We start from the raw sequence: 21,794 nt of genomic DNA, 5'->3' as shown, positions 1-21,794 counted from the left end.
GTAGGGGGGGTTTGTGGCATCTAGCAGTGGGGATTGCAGATTGCATCCAGCTGAAACTTCTCCCAGTTAGAGTTCCTTCAGTGTTTATCTTTCAGATTGTTTTAACCAGGAGCTGAATTGTCCACAAAGGTCACTCCCTCTCCAAAACAAACAGACCCAGTTATTTAATATGGTAGAAACAATGAGTAAAGCAGTTTCATGTAAATAACAAACAAAAAGTCTATGTTTTTCCTATACTGTTGTCACGCAGGAGCTGCGACTTATGGTGGCTGATGTGAAAACGTAAGCCCCATCTAGAGCAAGTGTTTAGTCTGTTCTTGGCTTCTGTAGAAATATGGTGGTGCAACATGACGATCTCCATGGGAGAGGACCGTCTCCCTGTGTAGACATAAACTGCTCATTCTAAAGTAACGAATCCTTCGCACTAGACATTTAAGTTTTTGTGAATGTTACAGTTTGAGCTAATCAAAGAAAATTCCTATCAACTGTATTGAAATAGTAATTGAGTACTGAATCTTGATAGTGAATCTTAAGCCTCAGCTGCTTTGTGGTTAGTGCCAGTGGTCAGCATGCTGATATTCTGAAATAAGATAATTGTCGTAAATATTAAACCTGCTACTCATAGTGTTGTCATTTAAGCACAGCCTCACAGAGTTTCTATGGCTGACAACTCATAGTCTTGTTATGAGAACTTTTGGCTGGTAAGGCCTTGTATTGTGTTTTTTTTATTTTGGAAATGAGGTACACAGTTTTTGTTAACAGCAGTAAGCTGCACGTCACATCTTATTTCTGTTCAGCGGCTCTCAGTATAAACAAAGAGTAAATTCCTTCCTATTCTTAGTAACTATGGCAGTGGTCCCTTTTAAATACAGCCTTTTGTGTATTAACAACTGAAGAACACTTACAAGGTTTTCAAAGTACTACCAATGTCCTACCAAAATATATTTCTATGGTACCATTTGTCATCATCAGGATCTCTTGGAACAAAGCATTTGCTTTTTTTCCTGTTTTGCCCTGCGCTGCCCCCTCTGTACAATGGCCCACTGATCTATAAATATGCCAACAAACGAGTTTAAAACAAAACAAAATAGAACCACTGACTGTTTTACCAGTCTACTTTATTGCATTTTCCAATGCAACCAAGTTTTAGTCTCATGTTTCACTCTTCATTCAACAAAGTGCATTGATTAGACAGCAGTACTGGCAGAAGTAAATGTATTGGTGGTGGAGTAGTTTGCAATTTTTCAGTATGTGCATTTTTTTTTCTCATGTGGCCATTAGAAGTCTTAGTTTGCTTTAATACATTCAGTCCATAGAGGGAGTTCTTGAGGCATAGTATTGGTAAAAGTACTGATGAAAGAGCAGAGCACACTGGAGAGTGACTTAAAACCTTTGAATCTGAAATAGGCCACAAGCAGAGGTATGCTAAGGCAATTTTTTTCGAAAAAGGTCACTGCCTCTTGTGTTAGAAAACTAGAATTTCTAAAAGTAAAACATGAGAAATATGTTTGAGTTTAACAAAATAACTGTCTTGCATTTTACAAAAGCTACTCATTAAAAACAAACTGACACTACTAGGCTACTCCGCGCATTTTTATTACAGTATGTCTCTAAACGCAAAATATAAAAATTAAGTCAACATTGCAGTCAAGAGGGAAGGGGGCGTAGGGGTGCAAATGTGGGTGAGGAATTTTCAGTTTGGATGGCGCCTTCAAGCACAAGACCGACAGTTTCCAGTGGGGTCCAGTGTGGCCTGGGAGATGGGTGGAGGAGGTCAAACGTCGCGGGTCAGGGAGAGAATTTAACAGGAGGCTCCATCAGGCTGAAACACAAGGCGATTAGAGAAAAAAAATTAGGCCACACATTTCCCAGTTGTCTGTGGTGGCTGAGGCAGCCACCATCACTGCTCCGCATGTGCCACCCAGCATGCCCGCTCCTCCGGAGGCACATCTGAAGTTCACTTCGCAGCTTCCTCTAACAAGGCATGACAGGGGCTCGCAGGGGTTGGGGAGACAGCTAAGGGAGGCAGGAGATGAGCATTCGTTCAAAGCTTGCTCTGTGGCTCTTAATGCAGTGGGTCATAGATGCCTGACATGCAGAGAGGGACTAAAAGATATGCTTTGAAGATTAGGATTATTATTATCATCATCACCATCATCATCACTGCCTCAGAGATGAAAAAAGATATGGGATGTTTTCGTTATGGCTCCAGATGATCCCCAGGCACTCTGCATGTTCACTAAAGCTGTTTGCACATGGAGACAGTGGTGGCAGTCCTTTGTAAATAGGGTGCTACATTATTTGGTTTCCTCTTACCTTAATGTACGTGTCAACAGAAACTCTATGCAAACACCAAAGTGAAGCAAGGAGAGCATCAGCATCAGTGTGTGAGATTTATGCATCTTATATGTAAAGGCAGGATCACAGAATTGGAGTGAATACCATAACGCTGCTTCATGGTCGCAGTATACGACGTAGATAAAGCAGAGAGGTTGATGGATTGTTATTATTTAGAGGCCTTTGATTTGATAGCTGGGTCAAACAGGCGCATGAAAGCAAAACACATATTAATTAATCTGGTTACATAAATGCCAAATATATTAGCAGCACCAAGGGGACCTATTCATGTTGATGTTTGCTACCTATTCACATAATGTCTTACTGCCCTCCAGTGGTGCAGCAGGAGCACTGAAACACAGCAGTGGAGAAAGTGAAGTGATCTTACCTGGATAGTAGCAAGTCAATGTCGTCATCTGGCTTCAACTACTCAGCCTCTTCCTCCTGTTAGAGGAAATAGTCGTGTGTTAATAACAAACAAGGTAAAAAAAAAAAAAAAAAAATTAGAAAAAAACAGACATCTTTTGTGACCATAGTTAATCTATTGATGTATTTCTTAATTTTATTTTTCTATTATTTTGTCATTTCATTTATTTACTTACTTAGTTTACTCATTTATTTTATTGTCCTTAATTGCTTTGTGTAATCATATTATTTTTGTTTTTGAGATGCCGTGCAGTAATGGGCCGAGGCCGAAATCTAATCCGCAGCCACTGCGGCAAGGACATGTGTGTGTGTTTGTTTGTTAATGGTTAAATGTTGAAAATAATAAAGACATAATTGGGAAAAAAAAGAGAAAAATGACATGTAAAAAAAATCCTCAAGAATGAATAAAAATCTGTGTTTTGTGGAGGTGTTATGTGATTATAGCATCTTCCATTTGTAGAAATACCATTTAACTTGGTACAAACTGGGGCAGTTTATGTGTTGCCTTGTTTCAGCGCCTTTGTCCCAGTGACTTGGGTCAGATCTATTGGGCAGGTGAGCCTTTAAGCTTGGTGGATTTAAGAAAAAAGATTACAGTTGGATCTGCTTAATTTGTTGCACAAATATAAAGCAACGATGATTCCTCTGACAGATGGTACAAAAAAGCAAAAAGCTTTCCTCTCTCCTTTTTTTTTCCCACCAAGACTCTGGTTCCCAAAAAAAAATCAGCGACTACTGGGTCTGAATTATGAGTATATTTGTGTTCCACGCAGATCCAGATGAAAAGAGTGATTTTCTGGAGACATGTCGAGCACAGGCAGAAGTGACAAAATGGATTTTGGTCGTTGTTGCAATACTACCTGTGTTTCTTCCAATTCTTCTTCTTGTTCTTCTTCTTCTTCCTTTGACACGTTAAAAAAAGAAAGAGAAAATGAGGGGGTTGTGTGAAGTCCAGTTGACAGTAAGGTGAGAGGACATCACATGTCTGTGTTTGTAGTTTGGGGGAGGGTTAAAAATGGAGGAGTAACCCGAGAGAGGTGCGGTCGCCGGAAAAGACAGCATGGAGGAGAGAAAATAAGGACACTAATGATCCACAGATTTCAGTCTATCCTGAGGTGACCTAAGCTCAATAAGAGTGATGCTTAAAATAGTGCATCATATCAGATGGTGTTTTAAGTCATTATATGTTTTAAGTGCAATCACTCAGGCTGCAATGGCAGTTTGATGTCTGTTGACTTGAAATAAGCAAAACATCCACCAAGGGACAAATGGAGTTCACATCATTATCTATAATTAGATGCGGCAATCACTTAATTCCATCCCGTCATGCACATTAAGATAACACTATCCCAAATGGATCTACACGGCTTGGAAACAAATCCACTGGGTTATCCAGTGCAACTTTTTCTGTATTTTTTTTTTCTTCCTCCTGTTGCAAAATAACAAGAAGCGCTCCATCTCATCTATCCTCTTTGAAACTTGTCACATCCACTTTGTTTCAGGGTGCTTTCAGCAAAAAGAAACAAAAGACATGACTTCTTAAAAAAAAGAAAAAGACATGTCCCCGCTGTCAGGTCAGAGTGTCCCCTCTTTGTGCAACACAACCAAACACGTCCAAGTTATGCTCGTGTGCACGCAGGCAGAGTTGAACAACACAACACAACAAAACTTTCCACCTGTTCTCGAGGCATCAAACAAAATAAAGTAAAGATGTCTTGGCAGACTCAGAGAAAACGCCTGAACAAATGTTCTTCTGTGCACACTACATACACTGAACCAACAGTAAATACTGTCTTTGAAGTAACACTCATCGGTGAAAATCAGAGTCACATTCCCACAATGTGCACTGAACTGCATGACACACACACCTGCCTTGGATGAAGACAGCAGAAATATTTGCATACACCTAAAGTCTTTGTATGCAATCACATCATGCATAAAAGTCCCAATCCCGATAAAATTCACACCATGCAAAACATGAACAAATATACCTCTTCTACTTCAGCCTCTTCTTCTTCCTATGGAAAGTTAAAGCATGTGGTGTTTAGTGGGAATGTCACAAAGTAGAAAAGATTTAATTTGGTATCCGTATATGGACGCGCTTTTTTGTTACCACACTAAATCCACCTACGGTTCAAGGCAAATGTCAAATTTGTCATGCTGCACACAATCAGGCATCCCCGTGGAAACAAATCAACCATGCAGCACACAGAGAGACAGAGAGAGAGGGACAAAAGGAAGGAAGTCTATAGAAAAATATACACAAGACGCCACAAACAATAAACTACCTCACTGCCTTGTTGGTCTTGCTCCTGCAACAGAAGTGAGACAACGACAATATAGATGGAAAGGTAGAAAGGAAAGAGGGCAAAGCAAAGCAAAGCAGTGGAGCATACGTGATGGAAGATCAGGCAGAGGTTGGAATGTCTCAGTGAGGCAGAGCTCTTTTCACACAGCACTTAGAACAGGGACATTTTTTTAGACTGGACCTTTTCGGTTAAATTCTGGGATCTTGTGAAGTCTGGACTCTCTGGGGAAGTTCACCCAGGGTCAAAGCAATGCTGTGAGAAAAGTTGCTGAGTTGATGACAAATCTTATGAGTCTTGCTCGAGAATCCCTGGCCTTATAGGTGTAAAAGACAGTTCATCCCAGAATCAATCTTACATATTTTTCCTCTTACCTGTCGTGCTATTTATCAGTCTAGATTGTTTTGGTGTGAGTTGCAGTGTTGGAGGTTACATTCCTGTTTATGTGCAGATGTGTGTGTATGTGTTTGAGGCAATGTCCTCATGACAAGCACTTGAGCTCATACTTTAAAGGTTTGGTTTGTAGGATTTAGGGGGATGTATTGGCAGAAATAGAATATATTTAAATACGTATGCTATCTTCAGTCTATAATCACCTAAAACTTAGAATGTTGCACAATAGCCCAGAATGAACAAACCAAACACTGACTCTAGATCAGCCAATGAAGTTTGCAGCCCTCCAAGACGAGAGCAACAGAAAAATAGACCTCGAAACTGCTTTGTTTCCTGTTTTTACTGGTTTAAATCACTGGCTCTGTTTGTTTTTGAGAGGAAAGACCTCTGCGAAAAATATGGCACCCGGTAAAGACCTCCTGAACTTCTAGATTATAAGTTATAAGGGAGAAAGGGTAAGCACATATTAGCATGAGCTGGGCTGGGCCTGTCTACAATGTGCCAAACAGGATAGAAGAAACACTGATTTTACCGTGAAACTGCTTTATTCAGTGCTTTGACATTGATAAATAAACCTCTGCTGATAATTCGGCTCCTGAACAACAAATACTGAAGGAATTCTGACCTGTAGAAATTTAAACTGGTTGCAATTTGCAATCCTCACCACTCGCTGCCATGAAATTCCCCTAAATCTTACACACTGTTCCTTTAAATCATCAATGCACATGTGAGTGGATTGAGACAATGCACACTTGAGGTTGCGAGCAAAACCTCTTGGTATTGCCGACAGTGTTGTCCTTAACCTTGCATGTTATTATGAATCGTGAGTCCTCGGTGGGACAGAGTCTACTAGTGAACTAGTGAAAGAGAAAATCTGAGGGAATGTTTGATACACTAGGTGGTGGTGAAGGAAGCATAAAAAGAAACTGAGGAAGGCGATAAGGTTAAAAAAAAATCACATGAATCTACCTCAAGCTGTCGCAGCTCTTCTTCGTCCTACAAGTAAAATAACAGAAAGCAGGTCAGCAGGCTGTGTGGGGAGCAAAAGAGCACCACAGACATGCACCATAGAGAAGTCTTCTGAATTGAAATGGAAACTATTTGGGGATAGTTGAGGTTGTCAGGAGGCAGCTACAGAAACTGGGAAGAAATGAGGAACAGGATGTTAGCAGAAAGAAAAGAAAACAAAATGGTTAAGTAAAATGGAGTAGAACGAGGAAGAGAGCAGAGAGAGGAGGAGAGAAAGGTCAGGTGAGCAAATGAAAGAGTATACAGATGAGTGGGAACAGCAGACAAGACCACCCGCCCCACCCCAACCAGAGCAGCCTTCACTGATCTCTGCACCATCAAACCCACACTGCTGAAGACTATACGCAGGAACCGCAGAAAGAGACGATCACCGACGCACAGTTACCTCTGACTGCAAATCCTCTTCCTCCTGGAGGGAGCAAACCAAGAGATGGACAAAAGGGCAAAGAAGGGGTCAAATGTCTTACGGAGCGTGCATGAAGGACAAGACTGGTGTGACGACCAGGAGATGGACCTCTGAAACTGATGCATGATGAAGTGATGTGAAGTGAAGAGTCAGGTGATTTCAATGGACTTGGAACAAGAGCTGAGGAAACATGCCAATACATGCAGCTGCCTAAACTGGAGACTGTGTAACCTCAGTAAAAAATGGTGCTGACAATAAGAACCTAACAAACCCCACATTAGCAGGGCGGTAACGACAGTAAAAACTAGATGCCAAAGCCTTAAGTTAAACGTGGAATATAGCATTTCTAAAAATAAAAAAGTTGCTTGTTATATGTTTTTTTCTCAGTGGTGTGAGGCTGCTATTTTTTGATGATCATAACACATGTTCCCACCACTTGAGTCTGGCACATGGGCTGAATGAAAGGCATGTGTTTTTAAAAGCTACAAAACAGGGAAAAAAGGAGATTTCAGGCATTGAACTGCTTGTGCATAGTCAAAGGGAATTAAAAAATAAAAAACCATCCACTGTCCTTGGACGTAGAATAGGAGAGTGTTATGTGTTGCAAAATAAAAATGCAATAATTTACTGTGAGAGTGGTTTTGTACCTCTGAATAAGGCTGATCATCTTCTGTCTTACTGGACATTAGAGGCAAGCACTGGATCAACTGTGCATATTATGATGATGATGATTAGGATTATTATGATGATTATAATTATTATGGGAAAGAGGATTAGATATATTTTCTTGGTTCCAAACCTTAATTCCTTTGATGACCTCTTTCTAGTCATTGACTTAACTGATGACTCCGGACTAAGTGACACATTTTATGGATATTTTACATAATATTCAATTCATAACAATAACAGTGATATATGGCAGTGATACAGTGATATTTTTCGTAACTTTTATGCAATTCTCTTCATTTTACAATAACAGATACATAAAAGGCTTCTTTTTAGACACATTTAGTGTTTTCTTCTCTATGGGATTTTTATTGCACACTTCTCAGATGCAGTATGAGGCAATATAGCTCGTGTTCAGGTCTTCACCATGCCCTTACCCTGTTATAATTACTGTTTTGGTTTTTTTTTTAAGTTTCAATCTTGAATAATAATCCGCCTTGTGGGGATCAGGATCTCCAGGTTGGGAACCAGTGATATATTTCAACAAATTCCAACAAAATATTGATTAAAAACAATATTAATGTTTGAGTAAATAAGTAAAATTTGAAATAAAATTGCTCATTTTAAAAGGGGAAGAGAAACTTTCACTAATACAAATTCTTTTTGAGGCCTTGATGGAGAACAATAAAGCGACGATAGATCTCACTTCTACTTTGCAATGTCAAACATCTGCTTGAGAAAATAATTTCTTTCACACTATCATTAACATTAATACAGTTTTCAGTTGATAACCAAAACAAATTCATTTACAGATAGCCTACGAGTTCAGCTCATGTTAGTAATCCTTATTTTCAGATCAAGCAGGCATCAGTGTGTTCATGCATTTTTGGTAAACGTACCTGTTCTTCTTCCTCCTCTGCCCGGGCCTGTTAACAGAAGAGATAAGATAGTATTAGAGATGTGCACACAGTACGGACGAATCCGCACACATAATGCATACTGTATATTCATACTGAAACACAACACACAGATCAGGCTTACAGAACCAGAATAAGTGGGACCCTACTGACACACCTTGACCAGGACAGTTAACAGGGATTGGATATGCAGTGAAATGCAGAATGAACGACAACTGGTAACAATGTTATCGGCAAAGTACAAAGATACAAGAAAGGATATTTAAAAAAAAAAAAACAGTAAAAAGTTGCAGAAAAACAACAGAGGTTAAATGTCCAATGCTGCTGAATAAACAAGAACAGTGAACAGGAACATTACACATTTTTTGGTTAATAAATAACTGAATCCAGAATGGGGAGATGCAGTACGAGGACGACAGGCACTTAAAATGGAGGCAAACCCTTAATATGGAAGAAAAGGACAACATTTAAGGGACAGCGGAGACGCTGAGGGAAGGAAAAACAGCATTCCAGGAATGATGGAAAGGTGGAGGAGAAGACACTCATTTCAAACATTCAAGGGACAGACTGAGAGGAAAAACTACAGGAGGCCGGACTATAGTTGAGGGGCAATTACTGTGTCCTCTGTGGCCTCGTCTGTTTCCTCCTCCTCCTCCTCTGCAGGGGCCTCGTCTCCTGCTGTTTCTCCTTCCGTGATTTCATCATCTGCAGTCTCTTCCTCTGCTATCTCCTCCTCCTCTCCAACCTCTCCTTCCTCCTCCTCCTCCTCTCCGTGTGCATCCCCATTGCGCTCCTCCACTGGGACCTCCTTATTGTGAGGTGAAAACAAGAACTGGTGGTCAAGGAAAGCAAAATGATGTGATTTTTAAAAAGAGTTGCAATGGCATATTTGTTCAGGCACCGCTTGGACAGCACAAAGATGGTCAGCTCATCAGATGGAGTGGTTCAGAAATGGTGGGTGTTAGTCAATCCTGGGAATAAAGGGGAGGAAGTAGTAGCAGTTAAAAGGGAGAGAGTGAAGAGTCAGTACTTCCTATATAAGAATCAAAAGTTTGGAATGATGCATCATGAGTTGAAGGCAAACTTTTTGTCATAGGTGAGAATAAGTCATGACCTTAAAGGTCCCATATTATGCTAATTTTTCAGGTTCGTACTTGCACTTTGAACATGTTTACATGCTTTTATGTTCAAAAACCACATTTTTCTCATACTGTCTGACTAAATATACCTGTATTCACCCTGACTGAGACGCTCTGTTTTAGCCAGGCAACAAACTACGAGGCTGAAAAACAAAGCAAGTGCTTGTGTGACACACTGTCTGCAGATTGGGTCCTCAGACTCTTAGTCAGATCCACCCTCTCTTCCAAATTTTATCGTCAATTCTGGCTCCAAAAAACCAAGATGAAATTCAAAGACACCCATTTAAAATAATCAAGTTAAAGTTATGTCAAAGGTATCCCTTGACATTTACAACTGCTAGCAAACAACCCAAAAATGGCTAAAAGCTTCTGTGTGCTGGGATGGACTACCAACAGCGTTAAGAACCCAGAACTGTTTTGTTAAGCTGCTGAATCGAGAAAAAATGCAAAAAAAAAGAAACAACCTGAGCTTTTAAGTGAGGGGTCAGCAGAGAGAATGGGGGAAACTGTGGAACCTTGACACTTAGCAGCAAGTATTTTGCTAATTTAACCAGACAAACTGTAGCTGTAACTATTACGTTTCCTCTCTGGTAGACATAAGGTGCTAAAATAACCCTTTGCCATAGTGTTTTTAAGCTACCTACAGGCATTTTGATAGCCTTTCAGCCCTTGTGTGCATTTCGTGGCACTGAAGCCGTGGCTTTCACAGTATGATGAGTTGCGCTCTGACTCTATGTGGTGTACTTGGGACATCATAACTTCACAGAAATCCTGACAGCTCGTCATAAGGCAAAGTTTTTGATACTGACTGTGTGCATTCCTCTGTGGACTGTATTGTATGTATGTATCACAGTATTTATATAGCACCTGTACCTGCTTTATATCTAAAAAAGGCATGAAATATGACTTTTTATAATATGGGACCTTTAAAGGAAACGTTAGACAATAGTTTGCTTCCAACTATTACAGGTTAAATTAACAAGATCTAACATGTTTATTAGAGTTTTAAAGGTACTGGTAGGCACATTTTGTTTTTTATGGACAAAGATTGTGCTGAGGTATGCTAACCGGTTGCTGGCTGTAGTTCCACATTTATCTCACAGACTTGAGAGTGGCACCTAATTTTTCATCTAATTTCCCAAAATGTTAAGAAGTAAAAAATAAAAAGGCCAGCTGAACTTCTGCTGGACAGAAAATTCCCCTAAATTGGAGTCATTTTTCACTTTGTTCATGCAGCACTGTATTATAGGTTGTTGGATAACAAAAGGAAGATCACAGGTTCAGCTGAGCAGAACTCTTCAGTCATGTTTTTAGCTAAATTCATGCAAAAATGTTAAATCCATGCAATCGTCTTCAGATACTTTAAATTCAAAAGTAGAAATATCAATGAAGTAGAGGAATTAGTTAAATATGATTTTATTATTTTAATGACGGTCAGTATTTTCAAGATTTAAACGTAGAAAGTGAATGACGTCTGTTGTTTGGTATCTTCAGATTTGGGCTAAAGTGTGTCTAATCTGCACTGCGGTGAAACTGATAACCAGCAGGGATTTTCTTTGGAGGGAAAAACTGTTAGAAAGTCACATTAATAAAAAAGTGTAAAAGACACAGAATTCTTGTATGCATTGAACTAAACCACAAAAATAAAACATCAAATTTCACAATGCAAACCAAACATTCCCCTGAAAAGTAGTAATTATAGACAGGACTGTAGGAATGTAATAACACCTCTGTGGCAGTCAAAACTCAGTGATGCAATGTCACGGTGTTATAATGACAAATATTGTGTTATTGTGACCAATAAAAGTCCCAATCATGCAGAACACAAAGATTAGTCGATGTGATGACTGGGACAGAGTGGAGGAGAGGAAATTAGGAGTCTTTTTAAGTCAGCGGGCATGGACAGAAGTTACTGGATGGAAAGGAAAAGGTGAGACAGTTAAAACAAAAAACGAGGGAGAAATGATAGCAACGACGGCATTACTATTGAGTCATCCACGTTCTCCTCTGCATTAGTTTCTTCAGCTTGGGTCCCGTTCTCCACAATGTGCGCCTTTTCGGCTTGTTCTGCTTCCTGTTTCAATGAAATGGTCGGATTTAACATATTGTTTCAGACAGGATCAGGGCTCGAGATTAACTTCTTAGATCACCAGTCAATATATCCTCTATGTTTTGCAGTTTTCCACTCTGAATATTTTCAAACCAAAATAATTTTCTCAAAATAAAATTCTATGTATACATTTCAATGTCTTCCATAGTAAAATAAAATTAAGTAAGATCTGAAAAGTTTTAAGGCCACTTCAGTCTGAAGTAATGACATCCAAAAATGAGATTTATCACCCACAGATGTGTCAGGTGTTTGATGTCATCCTTCCTGAGTGCCATAGGCACTGCTTAAACATTGAATATCTTACATTTCGTGCATGCGCAGGTCGAGTGTTTACACCAGCAATGTCACAAATTACCTCAGATGACCCAGGCGCCAATACATCTTTCGGTGTCATCAGTCCTACAGAAACTTCTTATCAGTTTCCAAGATACTGAGTCGCCAAGAACTCTGGCAGTCATCCAGGATTCATTAAACCATAGTTACATCCATAACTTTCATTTTAATTTTATATTACTCACTATAGGGATGAAAGTCAGCCCCATTTATCTCTGGATAAAAGGTACATTTTTTGAGAAATGGCCTGATAGTATCCCGTTATATTCTTATGTACAAATTAATAATTTGTATGTGTTTAAACAAGCCAACTTTGTCTCATAAGTGAGAAAATAAAAGGCAAGATGGACTAAATAGTACTTAGTTTTTAATTTAATTTATCTAGTAGTTTACAATTATACTCGCTTCATCTATGCATTTTTTCATAGTCATTAAGGTCTGACAACATGATTATCTGTTATTCTTTACAGCCTGGGTCTTCAACAAGAAGGTGACAACTAGAGGGTCCTCAGAGTTACTGCAGGGGGGCTGCCAAATTATTGTTTTTAAAGATTTTTTTTCTCTCTCAAAAAATTCAACATATTTTGCCTTTTATTCCAACTTATCTTTGCGAAAATGGAGTTTCTTCCTGACGTACCTGGAAAGCAAATACAGGTCAAGACTGTAGCCTGAGGCTGATATGGTCATCTGTCCGAATGCGTCTGTCCATGCAGTTTAATGTGCGTCTCAGTTTTATGAAATATATGTAGTAAGGAGTCCCTGATGCATTTCTTTTACAGCTGAGGGGGCCTTAACCAGAAAAATGTTAAAGACCTCTGCTTTTCACTGTTTTGGATTCTGTAGTATTGCTTGAAAATGCTTGTGCAGCACCTGGTTTAAATTAGTTTTTCTGTTTTGTAAGCCCATGCGGGCAGTGGTCAGGATGTGCATTTATGTATGAAATAATGATAAAACTGTTCTCAGCATTCATAGAGGTATTTGGCAAGTGTTCATTTCAGGCTCTGTGCAGGACTTTACAGTTGTTAAATGTCCTGATGGCTGCTGGGTTAGTATAGTTGGTTGCATAGCTTTAATGTGTTTCTGAGATTTGTTGTCAGATTGCCTGAATAATATTGTTCTAGTCATTGACTTACTGGTTTCACATAGTGGTCACTACTAAAAGCTATTGCAGAAAGCCGAACCAGAATTTGTCTATCTGAGTTTAAACATGCTGTAGTGTAATATATAAGCTCCTTGGTTAAACTGTTGATGCTGTAGTAATACAGAAGCTTTGCAGCCTGGCATAGAGGTGAAAGAAATAAGATTATTTCAGTTAGGAGCTGTTTTTTGGGGGGGGGTTTTGTTCACAGTAGAAAACAGAAAATATTTCTAACCTTTGATCCAGGAGGAGGAGGCAGCCCCAGGAAGGCATACACAGAGTTGTCCTCTTTGGCATCGAAGAATGTTTCATAGTCCTGCATATAAACAGAAAAAAATACATTTTTAACAATTAACCACATCTTCTATTCCTACTTACTCATGGTGTGTATTCAGTGGAGCACAAATGTAGTAATTCCACAAACAGTAGGTTCTATGTGTTTTAACCAGAACAGAAGACAATCTCCGATAATGGCCCTGTGCCGTTCACCTGCCCATTAGTTTCTCGGCCACATTAGAGTGTCTGAAGTCAACCACTGGTTGATAAAGATAAGTATTTGTGCTGCAAGTATGTTTCTGTGTACTGACCCCACAGTAGCCGTCCTCATTGAAGATCTGAGGGGGCAGGGGGATACCGTTGGCGGGCTTCTTGTCGTCAGGGACATTCTGCCTCATCCACATGCGGTTCTCCTCGTTGCCGGCGATGTCTAGCTGGGTATAGTCCACTTTAAGAGCCTCCAGGAAGCCGACCACATCTTGCTGCTTCTTCTTGATCTAGGAAGCAGAGGAACAAGTAACATGAGTGTTAAGGTAATCAACACTGAATGCACAGCGAGTTGGGAAAAGGCTATTATATTTAAATTTAAAGATTGAGAATTGCTGTGTTTTTGTCTGTTTTTCGGGATGATTAGTACACACAGTCTAAATATGACACTATGGTTTGTGTTATACCTTTTTCTGGTCCTCTGCCCAACCAAATAAACATATAAACTAGGGCTAGAACAATTAATTGATCAACAGAACATGAACTATTTTGACATTTGATTTGTTGTTCAAGTTATCAAACACAAATGCCTAATATATCACTGCAGACTGAATATCTTTGTGCTTTGGACTGTTAGCTGTCAGGAATGTAATATGAAGTATGATATCATGGTGGTCTCTTTTTTACTATTTCTTAAATACTAGTCTAAGGTTGCAAAAGAAGACATGTCAAATATATTTTTAAGCACTCAGGAGAGACTTGTGTTTTTCATTTTGGCTTAGGGGAGGGACATACAACTTGAGATGGTTGTTTTATGTATTTATTTTAGTCACACTCTGAGCCTGAATCCCACCGTTTGGGTTTGAAAGGCATGTTTACTTTTTTAAAAAAGCCCAAATCACATCATATTCAGAATCTGTAAAACAGGAATTAGCATCACATTTAGAATTTCTGGTGATCCTCAAACATATAATTTTTAAAAATAATTTGCATTTTGTTTAAGAAATTAGCTGTTTGTTTTGTTGATAACCCTCACTCACATGCTGTTTGCTCATTGAACTGGCTCCAATACAACCTACATCTGGTGTAAATAGAGAACCCAGTGCTGAGTCTAAAACGTGCATTTCAGCACCTCCCGTTCCCTCGCCTCAAAGTTAATCTGTTTTTTGAATGGGTTTTTGATTAGATGCCTAAAATCAGGTCTGTGGTTCACACCAGCATCAGAGACTTTTGAGTGTTGTTCTATGGTATAAGATGTGTTAGTAAACACCCTGCCCGTGAACTTTTAAGTTTTTATATGTATATTATTATTTTTATATGTATATTTATATGTATATTATATATACGTTTTAAACAAGGCACGATAGTCTTTTTTTTTTTTAATGCAGCTTTGCACACATTTTTTTCTTGGCTTTTTGCATTTAATTGTGATAGGACAGCACAAAGCATGAAAGGGAGAAAGAGAGAGGATGACATGCAGCAAAGAGCTGCAGACCGGAATCAAACCTGTGGCCCCTGCAGTGAGGACACAGCCTCTGTATATGGTGGTAGTGAGCGGGCGCTCTACCGCTCTCATGTGTTTTTATTGATCTATGGAACTGTTGCATGATTTTTTTTATGATTTTATGTGAGTCTCATGGGTGTGACTGCTTTTTTAAAATGTTGTTTGAGCCCCCAACTGGAGGCAATTTTCTTTCACTATGTGATAGCCAAAGTTTTTTCGAATGTTGAATCTTTAAGGGTCAAGATTTTTTTTAAAAATAACTTTAAAAAAAGAAAAAGAAAAAGTCACACCCCAGCCACCCCTCCCTTTTGATAAAGTACAGTCCCTAATTTAAAAAAAATCATCCAATTCACCAATAATGAAAATAACTGCAACCATTAACACGCAAACATTAAACAGTTTCCCTCACAGGATTAATTAACTATTTCTATTCTGTTCTATTCTATTCTAAACACCCCACCCAACCCCAAAAAAGCACAAAACTGGTGGAATTTGGATTTTCAAAGCAGACTTGTACATTCAGTCATAAATAGAGTCCTAACACAGTAAGAGGAACTTGCACCTTCATTAAGATACACTTGATGGACAAACATTGAGACATGCAAATAAATCCACACAGAGGATAAAACAAAGTTGTGAGTCAAAACTAATGGCCAACTGGGCCACCATGTCACCCCTGCACTACTTCAAACTGCTTATTAAGCTTTGCCAAAAGTAGATCTACAAATCAATTCCTTCCCCCCTGCTGTGGTTATCACCCCACGCAGTGTTTACACAGTCACCTCAAGGTAAATCCAAACACAAATAGCACGAAAAGGCTGTTTCTGAGGGCCAAAATCACCAACACCGGTTAGCCTGTGTGGTCTCTATATCGGGGTCCGTGACATGAAAAACTTTCGGAGCCTGTTCTCGAAAGCTCTGCATGTGAGTCACATCGACTTGCGAGATTATTAAATTAGCTCTGCTGAAGCATTAAACTACGCGTATATCAAGTCATAAACATGCAAAGAGCTATATGTATGCGCAATTAAAGGCAAGTGAGATTAATTTCGAGGTTTAGCGCTCCTGAATGAGGGTCAGTGAAAGTGCGGATCGTTATAAGGAGTAAGAAAGTTGGCTTTAATGAGAAATCAGTCGCTGGATGCTTACCGCAGTGGATCCCGATGAAGAGGCGAGAAATACTTTGATAACCATTTTGTTACAATATATTTTTTTAGAAAATGCAACAAGTAGGCTCTTAAAGGAGCAGGCGGCCTCCTCTATTATTAGAGCTCACCCAGGACGGAGACATAGCACTGAGATCACACACGCAAACTCCCACACATACACACACAGTGCTCAAGTTATTTTTGTCTCCGGGCTCCATTAGTGCAGGATTGGCGGGTTGGCCCCTAGGGGCGCAGCACCACACCGACTGATTGGCAACTTCAGCTGTCTGTCGGCGCAGGGGACAGTGAAGTTCGTCTCCAGCTCCTTGCTGAGTGCATATATGGACAGAAATAGCACTGACCAGCACTATACGCTGTCAGGCTTTGGTTTCCAAACGCAGGGACTCGGGCCTGTTTGGGGTCCTTGGATAGGGTTCCCCAACAAAAAGGGAAATTGTTGACTTGATTCACTAAAGCAGAGACATCCAACTTCCTTCACCAAGGGGGGCACTGTCGAAAAATATTAGCAGACCAAGGGGCGGCTAATAAGCAAACATTTTATTTATCAGTAGGATATATCCCTGTTGAAATAAAACAGCTTAAAATTGTTATGCTGGTTGACCAGCAGCCCAAAAAAACTCAACCAGCTTAACCATCTTTAACTATTTTTCTCAGCAGGGATGTAATAAAGAAATTGCCTGTTTTCAACCTTTTGATGTTTGCTGTCTTCATTCATCTTTGTAAAGAGGCAAATCCAGTAGCAGCAGACATGCACAGGTCTGGTGTCGGCCTACAGGGGCGCAGGCATGGGTAGATAATGAGAAAATGGGCCCCTGGGCACTGATATGCCAAAGGCCCCACCACATCTCATACTTTCTTCTTGTTGTGTATCTTGTTATTTATCCCTTACTTATTAAGTCCCCCTTTCAAACTCGGTGCAGATGTATTTGGATCGGTGTTTTAGCGCTGCTTAGGTGGACACAGACAAAATTAATGACAGCACATCATTGCATCTCGCTGGTTAAAGAGCTGAAATTACTGTGTTCACCTGGGTGTTGTTATCCCATCAATGCCGATCAGAGCCAGAGCATAAAAACCCCTGTCTGTTGCAGAGTCATTTGACCTGAGAGTGAATACCAATTGTATGCATTCCCATTGCATTGAAAAGCCAGATGTTAGTGGGTATAAGTGGGTTTTTTGTGAAGTGGGAATGAGGCTATAGGAGCAAGACACTCAGACTTTGTGGTGGTTTTGCCCCTATTTATTTTATTGTTTTATTTTATTTTATTTTGCATGTCTTTGTAGTCTGTATGCATTTTTGTGGTTTTGTGTCTCTTTGTGGTATTTGTGTGTCCTTTGGGGTTTGTTTTGCCCATTTTTGCAATTATTTTGCAGTTCCTTTGCATTCATTTTATGTTTTTTTCTTGTTTGGTTGTTTGAGTGACATTTTACAGGTGATGGCCAGTGGGGCCTGGGCACTTTGGGCCCCGGGGCTGTAGTCCTGTTCAGTAATCCATCCATGGGTGCAGGGGCATTTCTAGTATTTGAGGGCATTCAGGGTTTAGCATTCAGGTTATTCAGGATCTCTGTTGGGTGGGTGTGTCTCTACTTTGATGCTTTGTAATGCACTCTGGCACCTAATTAACATTCAAATGATGAAAAAAAAAACCAAACTCCCAGTGTGAACCAGTTTATCTTCCATGAAAGTGACCTCACAAAAAATCTCCCAGACACTGCTGGTAAAATAATCAAGAGGTAATTAGTTACTAGCTAGCTAAATATTTACAACCCTTACCATCAGTAGTATGTAACATGAGAAAAAAGAGCAAGTAAATCTATGATGCTCTTACGTTCCTTTAGTTTATAGTGGAGGAAATGTTTTTCATGCACTTCAGTCATGATTATAGAGACAAAAGTCAAAGGTTTTGTTGTCAGTCTCCCAGGTCTGGAGTTTAACTGACCTCAAAAAAAGTTTATTAAACCTCTTTATCAAGCTTTGCATATTGTTTTGATTTGTAAATGGTAAATTTCCTAGATCTATTTCATTTTTATTACATTTTCCTTCAATTGTTCTTTTTTCACAGTGAAGAAGCCAATAGCCTAAATAAGTGATGTGTGGTGGTGATGCTGCAGCACTGACACCTCCAGCTAATCTGAAGACCCTGCTGACCTGCTTACAGATAAGACGACCAAAAGTCAAAACATCAGACAAGTGGCAGGCATCAAACACCTGTGGAGGAAAGAAAAGACATTTTATTTAACAGGGCACATGTTGTTTATGTGTAAACATACTGGATATAATTCACCCTATCATAACTTTTCTGTTCTTCAGGAAAAAAAAAAAAAGCACAAAGGGCCCACATGCAGAAAACAAACAATGCAAACCGTCAAGTCGTGAAGTTGCCTCAGATCAAGGCTGGCAGGTTTCAAAGTCGCGCATCCAGTCTGCTGTCTGAACTGCAGCAGCAGCTGAGTGAGGTGAGAACTGACATCAAGCAGTTGAAGGCGCTCTGGTGTCGCCACACGATGGCGCTGCAACACTTTCAAGACTTTGAGGGCAACCTCTCACAGGTTGCTTGGTTTTGTCTGTTTGGTATCACTGCTCAAATTCATGGCTTTTATTGGGTACTCATACTAAAAACTAAAAATGTTTTTTTTCTCCCCAGTGAACCATGCATCATCTTATTTCCAAAGTCAGTTAGTTAGTTAGTTATTGTATCCATGTGCTGTATAATAATAATATTTTAATGTATTTTTTTAAATCTTATTTATAGAAATATGTGTATGTGTATATATATATATATATATATATATATATATAGAGAGAGAGAGAGAGAGAGAGAGAGAGAGATAGATAGATAGATAGATAGATATACACATATTTATATAAATAAAAAAATATATATATTAAAATATTATCATATATATGTATTAGGTTATCATTTTTAACACTTTTGGTGGCATTTTATGTGTGAAAGGCAAGTAAATACAAAATATACAAATAAAAATTATATTGTTATCATACATCTATTCCTACTTAAGTTCCAAATTTCAGAACTTGCTCATTGGTTCCTCACTTTAGGCTGAAAGTCTGAAATTTTGTCTATTATGCCAATTAATGCCTGTGTGTGATTTCCCAACACAAATTACAGTAATTTTCTAATCATTGCTGACATTATTTTGACGTCATCCCTATTCACAGATCTTCACCACGCGTAGCAGCTGAGTCCTGCAGGGGTTGCTTTGTGAGATCCACACCTGCAGTGACAATCAGGCAAGGCAGCTACAAGCCACACAAAATAAACTGCAACGCTGAAAAGCCAGTGTCCAGCACCCACAGCTGCTATGTCAGGATCACAGCCTGCTGGAGAGGGAGGAACTCATCTTCAGGCTGACCAGGGCCTCTGCAGAGCTGGAGGACAAGACAGGAGAATAGTGGTATGGAGGAACAGGAGTGTGGGATGGTGGTGGGCTGCTGTTTCAGTTATGTGTGGAGGAATCCAGTGTCACTTTAGCATCCATCCATGTAGATTATATTTTAACACCAATACAGTGGAAATATAAATAGTAGGTGTCGACAGATTATTGGCCTGGCTGATTATTTGGGCAAATATTTGGATTTTTGCTGATTATCTGTATCAGTGTTTTATTGAATTGATCAAATTTATATTGAAATGATGTTCCAAATATCGGTTAATGGTCTCAGTAACTACTGATAATTGGTATCGGTATTGGATCTGTAAAACGACCCCAAATAAATAGCTATTCCTTTATTTGCCTACTCTTTATGCTAGATTTGAGAACTTTGAAAATCCTGAGTCGTGCCAGACCTCACTGAGCTGCCAAATAGTCACTGAACAAAGAAATATCAGCGAGGCGAGAAAGCTTCTTTCTATTTGCAAGAGCAAATATATCAGCCAAACAACAAAAGTCAAACAGGTTGAAAATAGCTTTTCCCGAGGCAGTATTCTTATTCTTTACACAATTCAACATGTCCTTGTTGATATACAGTATGTTTATTGTTAAAATTTCCATCTTCAGTGATAATAGCATTTTCAGAGTAGTTTGTTTCCCATAGTAACAGTAAATGTTTATCCCATTTGATGTCATTTGAGGGAGAATTTGGTTAAGATGTCTGGATCAATATTTTCCACAGGAGATTGCCCATTAGTGATCCACTGATACTGTGGACTTCATGCTTGTATTTGAGTAAACCCTGCTTGGTGGTCTCCAATGATGCAGAGAAAGTGAAACATTATAGATTGAAGTTCTATGCAAGCAGTTTCCGGGTCTAGATTTTAAAATATCTTAACGTTTTAATGATAGTGCAAACTAATTGTTGCATTTGCTGCACATATCAGAGAGATGTCTGAGATCAGAATATGTGTAGAGTGAATATTTTCTTTCCCCAAAACAGGATAGAAAGAGAACTGGAAATGTGCAATATTTGCTCCTACAGACTCCCAGAAGGATCTTCCAGAAAAGGTATATAAACATAACAAGCTACTCTCAATCAGTTTGGCCTTATCTAATTAGTTGTGGTGGTGTTTTTTGTCTGAAAGTCTTTTCTGATTCACAGGCAGACAGGCGGATTAGTCCTCCATCCCACTGAGGCTGCAAGTCCTTTGGAGTTAAAATTTACAAAGAGAAGCTGGAAGAGCAGCAGAGCTCTCTGAACTGGGTATGATTCAAATATAGTGGTGTATTTTCAGGGGTTTTATGCCCCCAAAATACATGTTGTCTTAAATCATCTACTAGAGTTTAATTGTTGGTATATTTGCATATATCTATATATATATATATATAGTCATTTATGGTTTTTTTTAAATAATGCAAATAATTTAACATTTTGTTTCCATACTAATAAAGCCTGGTTATGATTTCAGTGTTGTTACAATCCAGTGCGGGAGTTTTCAGTAATAGATCATCCAGAGACAGGTTTCTACAAATGTCCCATTGAAGGATAATCACCAAGAGGATACAGAGACATGTGCAGGTGAGCACTTAATTAATGTTTCATATGCAGTATAATGACAAACTGACACTACAAGCAATGTGCATATGCAAAGTTTTTGAAAGTCAAAAAAAAAAACAAAACATAGTGGTGCTAATCTGCCAACAATACTTACAAAAGACAACAAACACCATAAACATTAAGAGTACATTTAAAATGAGGTCTGATGATGGAGCTGAATGTGCTGTTTATTTCTCAGGCCATTCAGGACTTTTTAAATGAAAAAGAACACCAAAAACATTAAAATATTTGTTTTCAGACACCAGTGAGCATAGTAGGAAGAAAGCATAGAGGAAAGCCCAAAATACCAAACTGAGGGTGACTGTGCTGAAAAGAAGGCATCAGAGGCTCCACAGGTCGTAAGATTATAAAACTGAGAAACACGAGTGAAACGTTCTACATTTGGGAAGTCTATTTACAACTAAACCCAAGAAAAAATAATTAA

The 21,794-nt window shown here is 39.1% G+C and overlaps 1 protein-coding gene and 1 long non-coding RNA gene across 37 annotated transcripts in view; one reads left to right on the top strand and one right to left on the bottom strand.

The window, feature by feature from the left end:
* Positions 1 to 21,594, top strand: part of LOC121943406 (uncharacterized) — a 131,848-nt gene extending 110,254 nt beyond the window's left edge. The window contains exons 2-6 of the long non-coding RNA XR_015776787.1: positions 18,420 to 18,813; positions 19,538 to 19,773; positions 20,753 to 20,820; positions 20,915 to 21,016; positions 21,222 to 21,594. This is a non-coding gene — a long non-coding RNA (uncharacterized LOC121943406). The remainder of the gene's footprint in view (positions 1 to 18,419; positions 18,814 to 19,537; positions 19,774 to 20,752; positions 20,821 to 20,914; positions 21,017 to 21,221) is intronic.
* Positions 1,102 to 16,525, bottom strand: sh3bgr (SH3 domain binding glutamate-rich protein). Of its 36 annotated transcripts, none has more exons than XM_088078729.1 (13): positions 16,337 to 16,525; positions 13,788 to 13,973; positions 13,436 to 13,516; positions 11,604 to 11,693; positions 9,097 to 9,288; positions 8,463 to 8,489; positions 6,877 to 6,900; positions 6,432 to 6,458; positions 5,052 to 5,075; positions 4,755 to 4,781; positions 3,624 to 3,665; positions 2,726 to 2,781; positions 1,102 to 1,822 (listed from the first exon to the last, which is right to left on the bottom strand). In XM_088078729.1, exons 1-12 carry the CDS (start codon positions 16,379 to 16,381, stop codon positions 2,764 to 2,766), a joined length of 783 nt encoding a protein of 260 aa, XP_087934855.1. In that variant the 5' UTR covers positions 16,382 to 16,525; the 3' UTR covers positions 1,102 to 1,822; positions 2,726 to 2,763. The 36 variants fall into 36 exon arrangements, with proteins under 36 accessions (XP_087934855.1, XP_087934856.1, XP_042342424.1 ...); XM_088078730.1 differs by having other exon boundaries at positions 9,097 to 9,285; XM_042486490.2 differs by lacking the exon at positions 3,624 to 3,665.
* Positions 21,595 to 21,794: the final 200 nt, after the last annotated feature.

This window comes from Plectropomus leopardus, chromosome 6 (assembly GCF_026936395.1).
Source record: "Plectropomus leopardus strain MGB_pleo_1.0 chromosome 6, ASM2693639v1, whole genome shotgun sequence".
NCBI lineage: Eukaryota > Metazoa > Chordata > Actinopteri > Perciformes > Serranidae > Plectropomus > Plectropomus leopardus.
Note: the sequence above shows the minus strand (reverse complement) of the source record. Positions and strands in the feature narration are given on the sequence as shown.

What these genes read in the sequence shown, in the direction of transcription:
- sh3bgr (XM_088078729.1), bottom strand. Translation starts at nt 16,381, where the DNA reads ATGGTTATCAAAGTATTTCTCGCCTCTTCATCGGGATCCACTGCG. An exon ending in CTTCATCGGGATCCACTGCG is followed by an intron (nt 13,974 to 16,336) that starts GTAAGCATCCAG and finishes TCTGCTTCCTAG; the next exon opens with ATCAAGAAGAAGCAGCAAGA. An exon ending in AGAACGTGGATGACTCAATA is followed by an intron (nt 9,289 to 11,603) that starts GTAATGCCGTCG and finishes CCTCACAATAAG; the next exon opens with GAGGTCCCAGTGGAGGAGCG.